Source organism: Protopterus annectens, chromosome 12.part0 (assembly GCF_019279795.1).
Source record: "Protopterus annectens isolate FY-2018-M chromosome 12.part0, PAN1.0, whole genome shotgun sequence".
Lineage (NCBI taxonomy): Eukaryota > Metazoa > Chordata > Ceratodontiformes > Protopteridae > Protopterus > Protopterus annectens.
The window spans coordinates 137,575,738-137,589,830 of NC_056746.1; the positions used below are offsets into that span (position 1 = coordinate 137,575,738).

Genomic DNA, 14,093 nt, shown 5'->3' on the forward strand with positions numbered 1-14,093 from the left:
TCCCTGCCATGGGGAGAATTAGTAACATTGTTGTTTTGTGTTAAATTTCAGAAAACATCCTTGACATTTGAGCATTTTATATGCAAACAAGCGTTCTGACTACCCAGTCAGTACAGTTAATGAGCAAAATAAAGGAGAAAAATCTTCATTTTAAATACTTTTATACAGGTCTGTGTAAAATTCTACCAGAAAAAAGGTAAGTAAAGAGACAACTGCTATGGTGCCCCAAGGGTACACCTGGTAAAGCTGCAACTCCATGAAGGCAAGTGGTTCACAAAATAACTATTAATACAAATGTTTAGCCCTGAAAATGAATAGCACAGTTTATCAAGGATTAAGCATTTGGGTTTCGGCATGCCCTTAACTGCCAATCACAAATATACCAAAGAAGGAAGTATGCATTACCCTCAGTCCTCGCAGCCTGAACTTCCCTTCCTCATCCGTTACAGTATCCTCTCCATATATACTGCAGTCCGTCTGCCCAACTGCTTCTACTGCAACTCCCTGCTCTGGTTCACCATTTAATGATGAAACAGTACCATAACAGCTACAAGTAATAAAAAAAAAAAGTTACTGTTAGAGGGCCAAGAACTGAATTCCATATCAGAAGATCTAAAAAGGAAAAGAAAAGAGCTTGCTTCTTTAAGTTTCTGAACTCAAAGTACAGTTGTGTACACTTACCATAAATGTAAATGTTCGAGTGTGTTCACTGTTGCAGTCATTACATTTGGGTAATCTGCTGGCAGGGTGCCCTCAGTCGGCCTGAATAACAAAGTCTTGGGTCCTGCGTCGGTTGCTGTCTCCTCTTCCATGACGTCAGGTCATCAGGGGTATAAAACATGCAGCCGACGCCATTTTGTTCAGTTTTTCTTGCCCCAGATGTCAGGTGCCCCCCAAATGGGGAGCAAACAAATATATACAAATAAACAGTAAATATATAAATGCACTTTTAGAAACATAAACTTTACCTTCAACTAAAAACAAATACACCACAAAGGCTTTTGAGTATAGTGAAGGAAAGAAGACATATAGAAAGGGGGATGGTGGGTGGGTAACCCGGACTGCAACAGTGAATGCACTCGAACATCTACATTTATGGTAAGTGTACACAACTGTACTATGTTCTTTGTGTTTCACTGTTGCAGTCATTACATTTGGGTAGAATCCCAAAGCTATGGATGGGAGGATGGAACTAAACAGCATTAGGAGCAGCTATAAGGCCGTGCAGGACTGCAGTGGCAAAGCCTGCCTTGGATTTGGATAAGAGAGGTAAATGATAATGCTTTGTGAAGGTGTGAACAGAGCTCCAAGTAGCAGCTTTTAGAATGTCTTTTGTTGGGACCCCTCTGAGAAAAGTTGCTGAAGTAGAGGCAGCCCTGGTGGAATGTGATCTGATTCCCTTGGGCACAGGTTTACCATGGTGCAAATAGCAGAAACGAATGCAGTGGCTTATCCACTTAGAAATAGTCTGCTTTGATATAGTCCTCCCCTCTGACCCTGCAGCAAATGCTACAAGTAATTGCTCAGACTTTCTTAGAGATTTGGTCCTGTTTAAGTAGAATCTTAGTTGTCTGTGTACATCCAATGAATGCAGAATCCCCTCCCCCTTGATTTGCGGATTTGGGTAAAATGTTGGCAGGTGAATGGTCTGGTTAAGAGCCACACTGGATACCACCTTAGGCATAAAAGAAGGATTGGTCCTGAGGGACACCCTGTCCTGGTAAAATGTAATAAAAAGGCGCCACTGCCATGAGAGCCTGTAGTTCTGAAACCCTTCTTGCTGAAGTGACTGCCAAGAGAAAAGCTGTTTTCCAAGATAGAAATTTTATATCTGCAGTAGCTGCTGGTTCAAAAGGAGGCAGGGTGAGTTTTTCCAGCACAAAATTGAGGTCCCATGCAGGAGTTGGTGATCTTCTGGGAGGCCTTAAATTTTTGGTCCTTCTAAGATACTCTTTAAGCAGAGGATGAGAAAAGAGGGAAGGCTCTGTGTTGTAATGAGCCAAGATGGCAGAGGCATGGATTTTTATTGAAGAAAAAGATAGGCCTTTGTCAAGCATCTCAGTCAAATATTGTAAAATCTGAGGAATATTCGGCTGTGCTGTGTCTATTCCTTGTGCTTGGTTCCAAGCACAGAATCTCTTCAATTTATCAGCATAAGATTTTCTAGTACTAGGCCTTCTGGCTTCCAAAATGACATCCATCACAGATTTACTGAGAGGTGTTGTTTGAATAATTAGTTGATTAGCCATGCTGCAAGATTCAGAGTTTGGAGCTGAGTGTGCATAATTTTTGATAGTTCTGCTGAGACAGTAGAGGAGGTATTTGAGGCAGGTACCATAGAGGAAGGTGAGACATATTCCTGAGAAGTGGGTACCAGTGCTGGCGAGGCCAGTCCGGAACAATTAGGATCATTTTTGTTTTTTTCTGTCCGACTTTTAGTAAGACCTTGGAGAGTAGAGGCAGTGGGGGAAAGGCATAGACTGATAGGTTTTTCCAGCTGAAGGATAGAGCATCCACTTTCCATGCTTTTTTGTGATGAGTTCTTGTGTCAAATTTGTCCAACTGATAATTTTGGGGAGAGGCAAAGAGATCTATGTCTGGACTCCCCCATTTCTGTGTTAACATGCTGAAGATTTGTGGATCCTGTTTCCATTCGTGCGGGTCCATAAGATTTCTGCTTAGGTCATCTGCCAGAGTATTTTGCTTTCCTGGCAGGAATTGAGCTTTAAGATGTATTTGGTAAGTCAAGGTGGTGTTCCACAAGGCCATGGCTAGTCTGCAAAGAGGGTAGGAATGTGTACCACATAACTGTGGTGTTGTCCGTCTTTATCAGTAGTTGTCCTGGATGAAGTAAGTCCTTGAAGACTGTCAGAGCATTCTAAACAGCTAGCATCTCTTTCTGGTTGATATGCAGATGCATTTGGTTTGGGGTCCATTTGCCCTGAATGCATCTCCCTGCCAGGTGGGCCCCCCAAGCATAGTCTGATGCGTCTGTAGTTAGGGTTTGGTTGGCAGGGGGTAGAGTGAATGACAGTCCCTTGTTTTGGTGAAATGTCTCTGCCCACCAAAGAAACTCCTGTTGTAGGCAGGGAATGAGAGGAATCATTGTTTCCAGACTGTGACAATGTTGACTCCATTAACTTTTTAGGTACCACTGAAGTTTCCTCATATGCAGTCTCGCATATGGAATTAGTAGAATGCAGGATGCCATGAACCCCAAAGCCTGCAGAATTTGTCTTGCAGATAACTGGGCTTTTGTTGCCATTTGTTCGAAGTATGTTATCAGTTGCCTTTGTTTGTCTGGCGTGAGGTAAACCATCTGTGTAGTTGTATTCAAGCTTGCACCCAGGAATGTAATTATTTGAGAGGGTACCAGTTGTGATTTCTTTTCATTTATGGTGTACCCTAGGTATGCTAGAAGCCTTTTTACAAACACCAGATGTTGAAGAAGAGTGTCCTTGTCCTCTGCTTGAATGAGACAATCGTCCAGATAAGGATAAATTTGAATGCATCTTTGTCTGCAGAATGCAATTACTTGTGCCAGGCACTTTGTAAAGACCCTGGGTGCAGTAGATAAGCCAAAGGGGCAGTGCAGAGAATTGGTAATGCAAAAAAACCTGCTTTGAAGCGGAGGTATCTTCTGCATGATTCCCTTATTGGGATATGCAGGTATGCCTCTTTTAAGTCTAAAGTTACTAACAAAGCATTCCTGCCTAGCATAGGCAGCAGCTGTTGTAAAGTCAGCATTTTGAATTTTGGAATGTCCAGGAACGTGTTCAAAATCTATAAGTCCAGTATTGGACGCCATGAATTGTCTTTTCTGGGTACCAGGAAAAGTCTTGAATAAAAACCTTGTCCTTTTTCCTTTTCTGGTAACGGCTGAATAGCCCCCATATCCATGAGGGACATGACTTGTTTCTGGGCCTCTGCCCACTGGTTTTGTGGCAGATCCGGCCATCCGTTTGGAATTGGCAAAGTATGGAAATGAAATCTGTACCCCTGGGATACGTTTAATACCCAATTGTCCTGGGTAATTAACTGCCAATTTTGAGCATGAAGTGCTAGTTTTCCCCCCAAGGGGGCTGCCAAAAGATAAGTGATTGGTGATGGCAGAGGAAAGTCATTGAGACTGCTTACTGTAGGGCTGTGCTTTGTTTCCTCCAGATTTGGAGGTGGAGGCACTCCGTTGCTTTGACCTGTATGAACCCTGTGATTGGTACCTAGAGCCTTTTGAGCACCTGGATTTGCCCTGAGTGGCTCTGTTGGACACAGGAAAGGACCAATATTTAGTAGGCCAGTACCTACTGAACCTGGGTGGCTGCACTTGCAAGAAATCTTTTACAGTTTGCATAGATTTAGCTTCATCTTCCATTTTCTTTAAAACCTCTTCAGCCTTATTATCAAACAGAGTATCATGCTGCAAAGGAGCATCCAACAATTTAGCTTTAACATGATCAGGCAGATTTTGCTCCTTGAGCCAGGCATGCCTTCTAATCACAGATCCAGTAATGGCGGCCCTACAAGAGGCCTCCAAGGAATCAAAACCACATTGCAAAGTATGCTTTCCAACTTGTTCTGCTGAATGCAATAATTCCTGTAACTCTATTTTCCACACAATCAGAAATCAACATCATTTTCTGTTTCAGTAAGCCCATAACATGCTGTTGATATTTAAGCATATGAAACTGGCAGTTTAAAGCCCTGATTGCCAAGGTTGCAGACGTATAAACCTCCTTACCCCATCTATCCAACGCCCTGGAATCTTTATCAGGAGGAGAAGGATTTTTGGCTATAGAGGCCTTTACACCCTTGGGACCCTGAGAAATAGTCTCAGGATAAGCAGCAGGATTTTTGAAAAGAAATTTGTGGGAGTCAGGAACCCTGTAATATCTGTCTGGCTTACTAGGAGCCGGAGGCAGAGAATCAGAAGCCATGCTTGATTCCGAGAACACATCATCCACAATGTCTAATACAGGAGGTATTGCCAAAGGCCTATGCTGAGGAAGAAGGAGGAAATCCCTAAGCCTCTTTTTTGATTCAGAGAAGTCCTGACTCTCCCAGTGAAAATGTTCCCTTAAAGTAAAAGAGTAATCCTCAGGAGGAGATACAGATGGGATGGATTCCGCTGCATCAGAATCCTCATAGGGTGGAATAGAAAATTCCTGATCAGAAGAGGAATCAGAAGAAATGGAAACCTGATCTGAAGATTCATAATCAGTGCCTTGCCTTGGCCTCTTAGTGGGGGTGGGGGGGGTTGGGAACCCCTGTTCAAGGTAATTAAATCCTCAGCCATTTTGATCATCTATTTTTTAGGCATAGGGGCCTGAGCACGTGGCTCATGCGTTGGTTTTTTAGACGTAGAAGTTGTTTTTGACCTTGTTTTTGTTGCTGGCGTCGGTTTAATATAAAAATGTTGAGGCCTGAAAACACCCTCAGAAGCCGGTGCCTGCTCAGCGGCTCCGGACCCATCCAAGGGAGAGACATCTGCGGGTTCAATACTCTGAGATGCTCGTGGCATACCGGACTCCGAATGGGTCTCGGTAGAGGCCTGCGACTTAAAAGTAGCGGGTATCAGGGGCTGCGAAAGCACCTCACTCAGTACCGGCGACTGGCTTAGGAGAAGCTTTGTCGTCGGTTTTGGACCTCGACGGTCTGTCTCTGTCTTTTCTTTGCGTTTTTTGTGAACTCTGGTAGTCGGATTGCTAACCAACGACATTTCAGGATAATTAAATCTTGAACCAAAATATTTAGAAGCAAAAAATATACTGACGCTTAATAGTGTGTTGGTTAAATCTAGCACAAAACCGACAGCAAGGCACGTTGTGATCTGGGCCTAGGCAAGGAATACAGTACAAATGAAAATCCTTATGAAGCATTTACTTCCCACAAGTAATGCAATTATTAACTTTTACTGACATCAGTAAGGAGCAAGAAAAAGTTTCCCCAACGGGGTACTTAGCTTTAGTTTGAAGAATTCGGTTCTGAAACTTGAATACGAAAATTTCAGGAGTCGGCCGACAGGCACTTGCGAACTGCTTCTGCTTCGGGCACTGCCCAGCAAGAAAGACTGAATAAAATGGCGTTGGCTGCATGTTTTATACCTCTGACAACCTGACGTCATGGAAGAGAAGACAGCAACCGACGCAGGACCCAAGACTTTGTTATTCAGGCCAACTGAGGGCAACCTGCCAGCAGATTACCTAAATGTAATGACTGCAACAGTGAAACACGAAGAACATTAACTTCAGCTTCAGTTTATTTACTTGTCTTAGCCTAGGCATGATTACAAATACTGTAAAAAAATGCTAAAGAACAATACCAGATAAAACAATAAGTAATCAAGAATAGAACTGTAACATAAAATAAATTAAACAAGACATTATCTGCTTTTAAGTATATTAAAACACCGCAAATAAATTAATGTATTAAGACTGTACCTCAAAAACCTTGTCCCCGTATGAAATATCAATAGGTTCACGTAGGCATTACTATGGCTTTCCTTAGTGAAGTTCAAGGTACATGTTTGTGTGATGGGAGCACTTGGATAAAAATATTTTAAAAGCAGTTAATACTCATGAAAGGAATGTACTACTGGTAAAAGAAGAGTGTACTTTACTATTTACCTTAAACCATAGTTGGATTTAGCAAAGTCTGCTCTACACTTCAGCTAAAGGCTATAGGTAAAGTTCTACAAAGATGTGCAGTGTGGATGAAATAGCAGCCATGTGCATCTTCTCCACAGAGATACCTCTGAAGGAAGTGGCGGAGGCAGCTATTTCACTAGTGGGCAGACATTAAATTTACCTTCACTGACAGGGTCTGTTCTAAAACAGCATAAAGATATGTAATGCAAAACAAAGAAAGTTTACTTTACTATTGGCCTACTCTTTCTACCTTGGGCAGAAGACACTGGTCCTTGGTTACACTGCGAGCTACAAAATATATGATCACATGACTACCATCCAGGGTGTTAACTGCTTCCCCTTTACTGACACAATCTGGTAACCTCAGACTGAGCTAGGTTGTGACATTTCTCATGGAAACAGTGATAGGTGGCAGCTGCACCTGACTGAGGAATATTTAAAGGCAGCATAACAATCCATGACTGTTGAACAAATAACACAGGGTTTAATCCCCTCACAGGTGATGTAACACTCTTCCATCCCATGATGCTTCACAAGCAAATCCCAGTAGCTTACTGCCAAGACTGCTAGCAGAACCTGTAAGACAGGATTAGAGATGCCAAAGCTTCATCATTGCTACAACTTCATGGCTTAAGCATATGGCTTCAGCAGAGGAGGATGTGGTAAAGAAAAAGATCCTTCTAGTTTAAGTGGTCATGAGACTGACATTAACAACTTGTGCTGCAGCAGAAACCATATCTAACTGTGTAAGAAACATGCTACCAAAACTTATTTATTCATTCATTGCTTACCGCATTAGCCCCACTGGGCTAGTATGTGGTACTTGCATTACTAGGAGAAATTTGGTCAGGGCATCATGAAGAAATAGGTTACCACTAAATATATTTTTGCGAAAAATAAAAATTGATGATATAGAAAAAGATATAAAAGTATTGTATAAGAATGTAATAAAACATTACTATGTAAAGCCATGGGAAAAGCTAACAGATGAAAAAAAATAAAGCTATAAAAATAAGAAGCAAATGGTGTAATCAGAAAGTAGAATGTTAATATTTTTGTGGAGACTGGTAATAGATAAATTGCTAGTAAATGGAAGTATGCCATATAAAAAGAAAAACAATACAATATTTTTACATTGTCAAGAAGAAAATGATGGAAAACATGCTTTTGAAATTTTTTTTAAAGATATAAAAGTGGATAAAATAAACATGAATATAATTACACATGGACATTATAACAATAGAAATAAATGTTAAAATAATAGATAAAAGATTATTTTATGTTATATGAAATGAAAGAATAAATAAAATTATGTTTAACGGTAAATGGACTTTAGCTAGAATATTAAGTAAAATAAGATGGTGGTTATGGAAAATGGAGTGGTGGTCTAATAGGGATGAAAATGTAGCATGATTGTAAAGGATATGAATATGTGTAAACAGATTTGTATTTTTATATTTTTGTAAATATGCAAATATTTGTAAATACATAAATATTTTGTAAATAGGAGTTATTTTTGTATATAAATAAAGGACTCCTTCCCTTTTCTGTAAGTGCTGTAGGATCTTTTACATCCACATGAACTACCACCAACTCAAGCAGATGGGGCCTCAGTTTAACACATTCAAAAGACGGCACACTCAGGAGCGCAGTATCCTCTTTATACTGCATTGCAGTGTCAGCAATCAAGCTACCTGTTGTGGGAATAGAACTCTCAGCCTTCTGAACCAAAGGTGACTGTGCTACCTGTTGCACCACTGACATTGGGCTCAAGGACATCCCTTTGTGCAGTTCAAAAAATGTGCAGAGGAAAGAAAAAGAGATGAAAGCACTGACGCACTAGGAAGTGAACACTCATGATGAGACTGTGAGAACCATCCATCTCAACAAAGCCCAGGACAAGGGTCTGATACCAACTAAAGAACTCTGACTGCATAATGACTTTGCTGCCATGTCCTCGTCCACAGTCATGTGGACAGGACTGAGAACACAGTGGTAAATATGAAACAAACAGAATTAGACAGCTTGCTGAGTGACGTGGCTTTGGTAGTTTGTCTTCCCTTGTGAGGTGGGGGACAAGATGCAAGAGCACACACGCACAGGGTGCACATTCTCACGGCTAAATCCCCAGTGGAGACCAGAGACCCATTGGAAGCTTAAATTCCAATAACACCCAAGCCAAACACTATCATTACACCTATCAAAGGCCCTCTCTGCCTCTAAACTCAAAATCAGCAGCTCTTGCTGCAGTGAGCCTGCTATCAAAAATTCAGCTTTGAATATTTCATCAAATGTCTGCCTCCCTCACATAAATTTTCCCTGGTAATTGTCAACAAGCTGTGAAATATATAGGCCACTCCAGTGGCACAGAAGGATAAGTCCCTGACTACAGTCTTAACGGCCAGGATTTGATTAGTAGCTGAATCAACTGACAGAGTGGCAGGGTGGGATGGGAATAACAATGTCAGATGGCAGGGTGGGATGGGAATAACAATGTCAGAGTGGTATGCAGTTATGGGCATTCCAAGCAATGATCCCTGGTGGAGAATAAGGAAACTGAGCTGTGAGGCCATAGTCCAAAGGGGGTAAAGAGTTGTGGACATGGCTGAGCTGCCAAGGAGTTGGGGGCAATATGCCACTCGCCAACACTTCTCTTCTGTCTCTCGGATGCTACTGGAGACACTCATTTGGGAGGTGAAGAGATAAAACTGGTAAGTCGCAACTTAAAAATACTCCTCCCACTAAAGGTGACGGCCAAGACTGCTAAGACGCTCTTAGGTCTGTGACCAGCCCTACTGATGCCAAAGAAAGTTTGGAGGGAAAGGAGTTGCTGGTAGACCAGGTGTGGACATATAGCACTGGATAGGAAGTTGGTAGGTAAAAGCAAGGAGGAAAAAAGTACTAAACAAAGCTGTAGAAAATTCATTGCCACTCATTTTGCTAATATTGCTATAACCAACTTATGAAATGGGCCTATAAAATGAAAAAAGTTGAGTCTTTCACTTTGGTTCACAACCAATGACAAAGTAATCTAACACTAAATTCAAATACAGTTGAACAAATCTTGGTATTACCCCCTTGTATACAAATCCAAAATTCTACTGTTAAACTACCACCACCTGATGGGTTTCCTTTTAGTTTGCTCCTTTAAAACTTCTGTTAGTTCTTCCTAACACTACATTCTAGGCTGCTGCTTCACATCCATGAAGCCATGGTGACCTCAAACACTAAAAAAATCTTGAATCTCCGTCTCGTACCCACTTCATTTACTTTGGGCTTGACACAACCATTTACAGTAATGAGTAAACAATTCCACTGTCACCACTGAATCTCTACAAAAGTATGTCCCATCCTTATTTTTTTAAACCAGCAACAATCTTTTTGGTTTCCTTGCTGTCACAACCTCACTACGAGCACTTTGATAAATCAGGCAAACTATAAAAATACTTACTCTGCAAAGACTCCCACATAAACTGATATTTTCTGTCTAGCAGCCCCCTCAAACATTGCTTAACCCCTTCTGTTTTTCTTTGCCCTGTTACATCACCATAATAAAACTTATTTTGTAAGTCTATGAACCAAATCTAACTTTTTTGCATAACCTGATTAGTATTTTTGTTCACTTCAGTTTTAAGCTTTACCTTAAATGGATTATACACAGTTTTTAACGTCTGCTATGTCTCACTGCAGTATACCTACTGTCCACAAATTCTTGACAGTATTTAAGTGTGTCTTGCTTTAAGTGAGGTACAAGAAAATGTCTTACCAAAAATGATGGCAACCCTGCACTCAAAGTACTACAACAATGTACAATTCAAAATCACTGTTCAATGCTGTTTCACCTCATTAAAAATATATATATGCTCAAAGGTTCTGTATAAACTATCAATATGTGCTCTAGACCTACATCTATTAGAATATATATACATTGGGTAGATTCAAGCTTATCAAAAACAGTGGTGAATCCCCATCAAGCTAAGACAGATTCGAACAAATCTCCCCATGTGAGGCATTCAATACGCCTTTTACTCAGCAAGAACTCTGTAGCACCTGTGTGTCAATCTCCTGAAAATACAGCAAGTTACTACTGAACAACCACCTCATTCACCATTACTTTAAATTCTCTTTTGTGCAGTTTGTGGTGGCAAGTAACCTCTACACCTACCCTATTCTGGCCATGTTTAAGAGTTGCCAACAAAATTCACCATGAGGATGACTGAAGACAAAGTCCAAAGAAAGGAACAGAATAGCCTGTGGAGACAATCGGAACCCTGGCTGGTCGGTGGATGCTAGGATGGTATGAAGGAACTCAATTACTAAGATCAAAGTTCAGATACAGAAACAAGTTTCTTTGGTGCAGTGGCTTGCTTCTTGCTCACTTCAAGAGTGTTCGTCCCACCTCTGATCTAACTCTTAAAAATGTGTGCCAGGGGAAGGGGGTCTTCACAGTCAAGCTCATGCACGTATAATGACTAGGAGTAGGGTAAATGGTCTCTGTAGTCAACCTCATGCACATATAATGACTAGGAGTGGGGTAATAATGTATCTCATGCACGTATGACGACTAGGAGTAGGGTAAAGGGTCTCCACAGTCAACCTCCTGCATGTATAATGACTAGGAGTAGGGTAATGATCTCCATAGTCAACCTCATGCAAGTATAATGACTAGGAGTAGGGTAAGGGGTCTCTGCAGAGTCTCTTCAAGTTAGTGATGTGGGGATGAGCCAAAGATTCAAGATTTTTTTCAGTGTTTGAGGTCACCATGGCTTCCTGCATGTATAATGAAATGGAGTAGGGGAGGGGGTCTCCTCAGTCAACCTCATGCACATATAATGACTAGGAGTAGGGTAATGATGCATCTCTATTGGACTGTGAAACCATCGATAAAGGAGCAGAGGTCACTGTTACAGCTGTGATCTTGGAAAATGAGCCAAAGACTGTATCTGGACCCAAGCAGTGAGCCCCTTAATTTCACATTTTGAGATTCTACAAGGAATCTTTGGATAAATCCTCTAGCTGGACCTTGCAATGCCTATTTAAGGCAAGGTACAAATGACAAAGTCACCAACGTAACAGGTACAAGCAAGCAAAATCTGAGCGTAATGCTACTCCATGCTAAAAGTCTAAACCTCAAAATGCACTCACTCGAGACCATCCTTAAAATGGAGAACATCGACATCTGTGCAGTGACAAGAGACTTGGTTCAAGGCTCCAGAGAGCACCCCTGCATTACCAGGCTATAATTCATACCACACCTTTCAGCCACCTAACCTGGACTGAAACACTAAAGGCGGAGGCATGTCCATATTCATTAAGGATATCCACATCTCCAGGCTAATTGCTCAGCATAATGCATCCAAGATTATCCAAGTGCAACTAACTCTGGGCAAGACTGCAATCCAAACTGTAGCTTGCTACAGATCCCCCACCATTCCCCCAAGGATTCCCACTCCTCATTTCTTGATACACTGGAAAATATTAGGGTACAACCTAACACTCTAATAATGGGCGACTTCAACTACCCTACCATTAACTGGGAAAACTACTCATGTACCAACTTTTTTGCTCAACGTTTTCTGGAATTCATAAATTCCAATGCCTTGGATTAACTTATCCACACCCCCACCAGGAGCAGCAATATACTTGACCTGGTCATTACCAACATGGACAACCGGTGCTCCACACCAGAGGTCAATTCCTCGTTGGTTAGATCCGACCACAACCTAATCACGCCAGACATCTACACCCTCCCCCCATTAGGGAAACCACCATAAAAATTTCTCCAAAGCCAACTTCACGTTTCTTAAGACAGAAGTGGCAAACTTCACGACACCCATGCAGACGTACGACTGCTGAATCCTACACAAATGCACTTTATAAGCACGTTCACGAGTGCATGGATCGTGCAATCCCTAACAGAACCAAGATGCTATCCTCCAAAAAAAGGAAGGCAATCTGGTGGCCTCCTGCCATAAACAAACTCTACAACAGAAGAAACTATTGCAAAAACAGTAAAACCCATGATTGGAGGAACTCCCTGTTCAGCCTCAGTAAAAAGCTGAGATCCCTCATAAAATACTCCAAAGCTAATTACGAAAACAAAACCGCCACTGATTCTAAAGACAACCACAAAGCATTCTACAGCTATGTCAAGAATCTCACTGGCAACACTCAGATCTACACTGAGTTACAGCACAATGGCACTAAATATACAGAACCAACTGATTTTGCCAATATCCTGGCAGATAGGTTCAGTGCTAACTTTACCCTCCTCATACCCCCTAAAGGGCCCATCTCTATACTGGAAGAATGCAAAGTTCCTGTAATCATGGCTGCACAGGTAAAAAACACACTCTCCAAAGCCAAGAACATAGCATCCATGTGAAATGACAACATCCCAGGCTGCATTCTACACCAACTGCAGAATGAACTGGCACCTCACCTAAGTACCATGTTCAATCATAGCCTCACCTCAGGCTTTGTGCCCACTGAATGGTGCACAGCGATGGTTATCCCACTCCACAAAGGGGGAGCCACCACGGACCCCGGGAACTACCACCCCATTAGCCTGACGAGCCTGGTCTGCGAGGCCATGGAAGGTATCATCATGGAACTTATAAACAATGACATTGGTAATCTCCAAATTCTGGACTCCACCCAGTTTGAGTTTGTAAAGGGAAGATCATGTCTCCTAAACCTGACAGACTTCTTTGAAGCGGTCACCAAAGCCGCAGATGAGGGTAAGGTGGTTCACACAGCCCATCTAGATCTCACCAAGGCTTTCGACACCACCCCCCACTCTGGAATTATAGATAAACTCACTAAACTAGGTATAAATCCCTATATCACAAGATGGGTTGCCAACTGGCTCACTGACAGAACCCACACTCTGAAAGCAGCAGACTCCAAATCCAACTTCAGACCAGTGACAAGTGGAGTACCACAGGGTTCAGTCCTGGGTACTCTCCTGTTCGGTATCTATTTCTCAGAAGTACAGGCTAACACAGAAGGTCTTTGGCTAACGAAGTTCACAGATGACTGCAAACTAGGAGCCATATTCGAAACTCCTAATGATGTGGACATCCTACACAAAGGCTTCACTGAGACAGATGCCTGGGGTCAAAGCCATGACCTCAAGCTCAATGCCAAAAAGTGCACTGTCATCCCTTTTGGTAAAAACTCTGTACCCATGAACTACCACATAGGCGGTAGTCTACTTAACACAGAAAGTGTGATAAGAGACCTTAGGACACAGGTGGACAGTAGTCTCTCCTTTGATAATCACATCGTCACACTAGTCAGGAAGTCCTTCTAAGTGGCACACCTCAACACAAAAGGTTTCTCATCCAGGAAAAAAGAGGTCATTGTTACCCTCTACTAGTCACTCAGTAGACTAGAGTACAACGCCCTTTTTGGTATGTACCTCCCAAGACATCTACAACAACTAGA

General features: G+C 41.9%; 1 protein-coding gene across 2 annotated transcripts in view; it reads right to left on the bottom strand.

Annotated features, from left to right (window-relative positions):
• LOC122816397 (nodal modulator 1-like) overlaps window positions 1-14,093 on the bottom strand; it is an 877,949-nt gene that overhangs the window by 208,718 nt on the left and 655,138 nt on the right. For both annotated transcript variants that reach the window (XM_044089153.1, XM_044089155.1), the window contains exon 25: window positions 406-547. In XM_044089153.1, coding sequence (XP_043945088.1) covers window positions 406-547 — 142 coding nt within the window. The remainder of the gene's footprint in view (window positions 1-405; window positions 548-14,093) is intronic.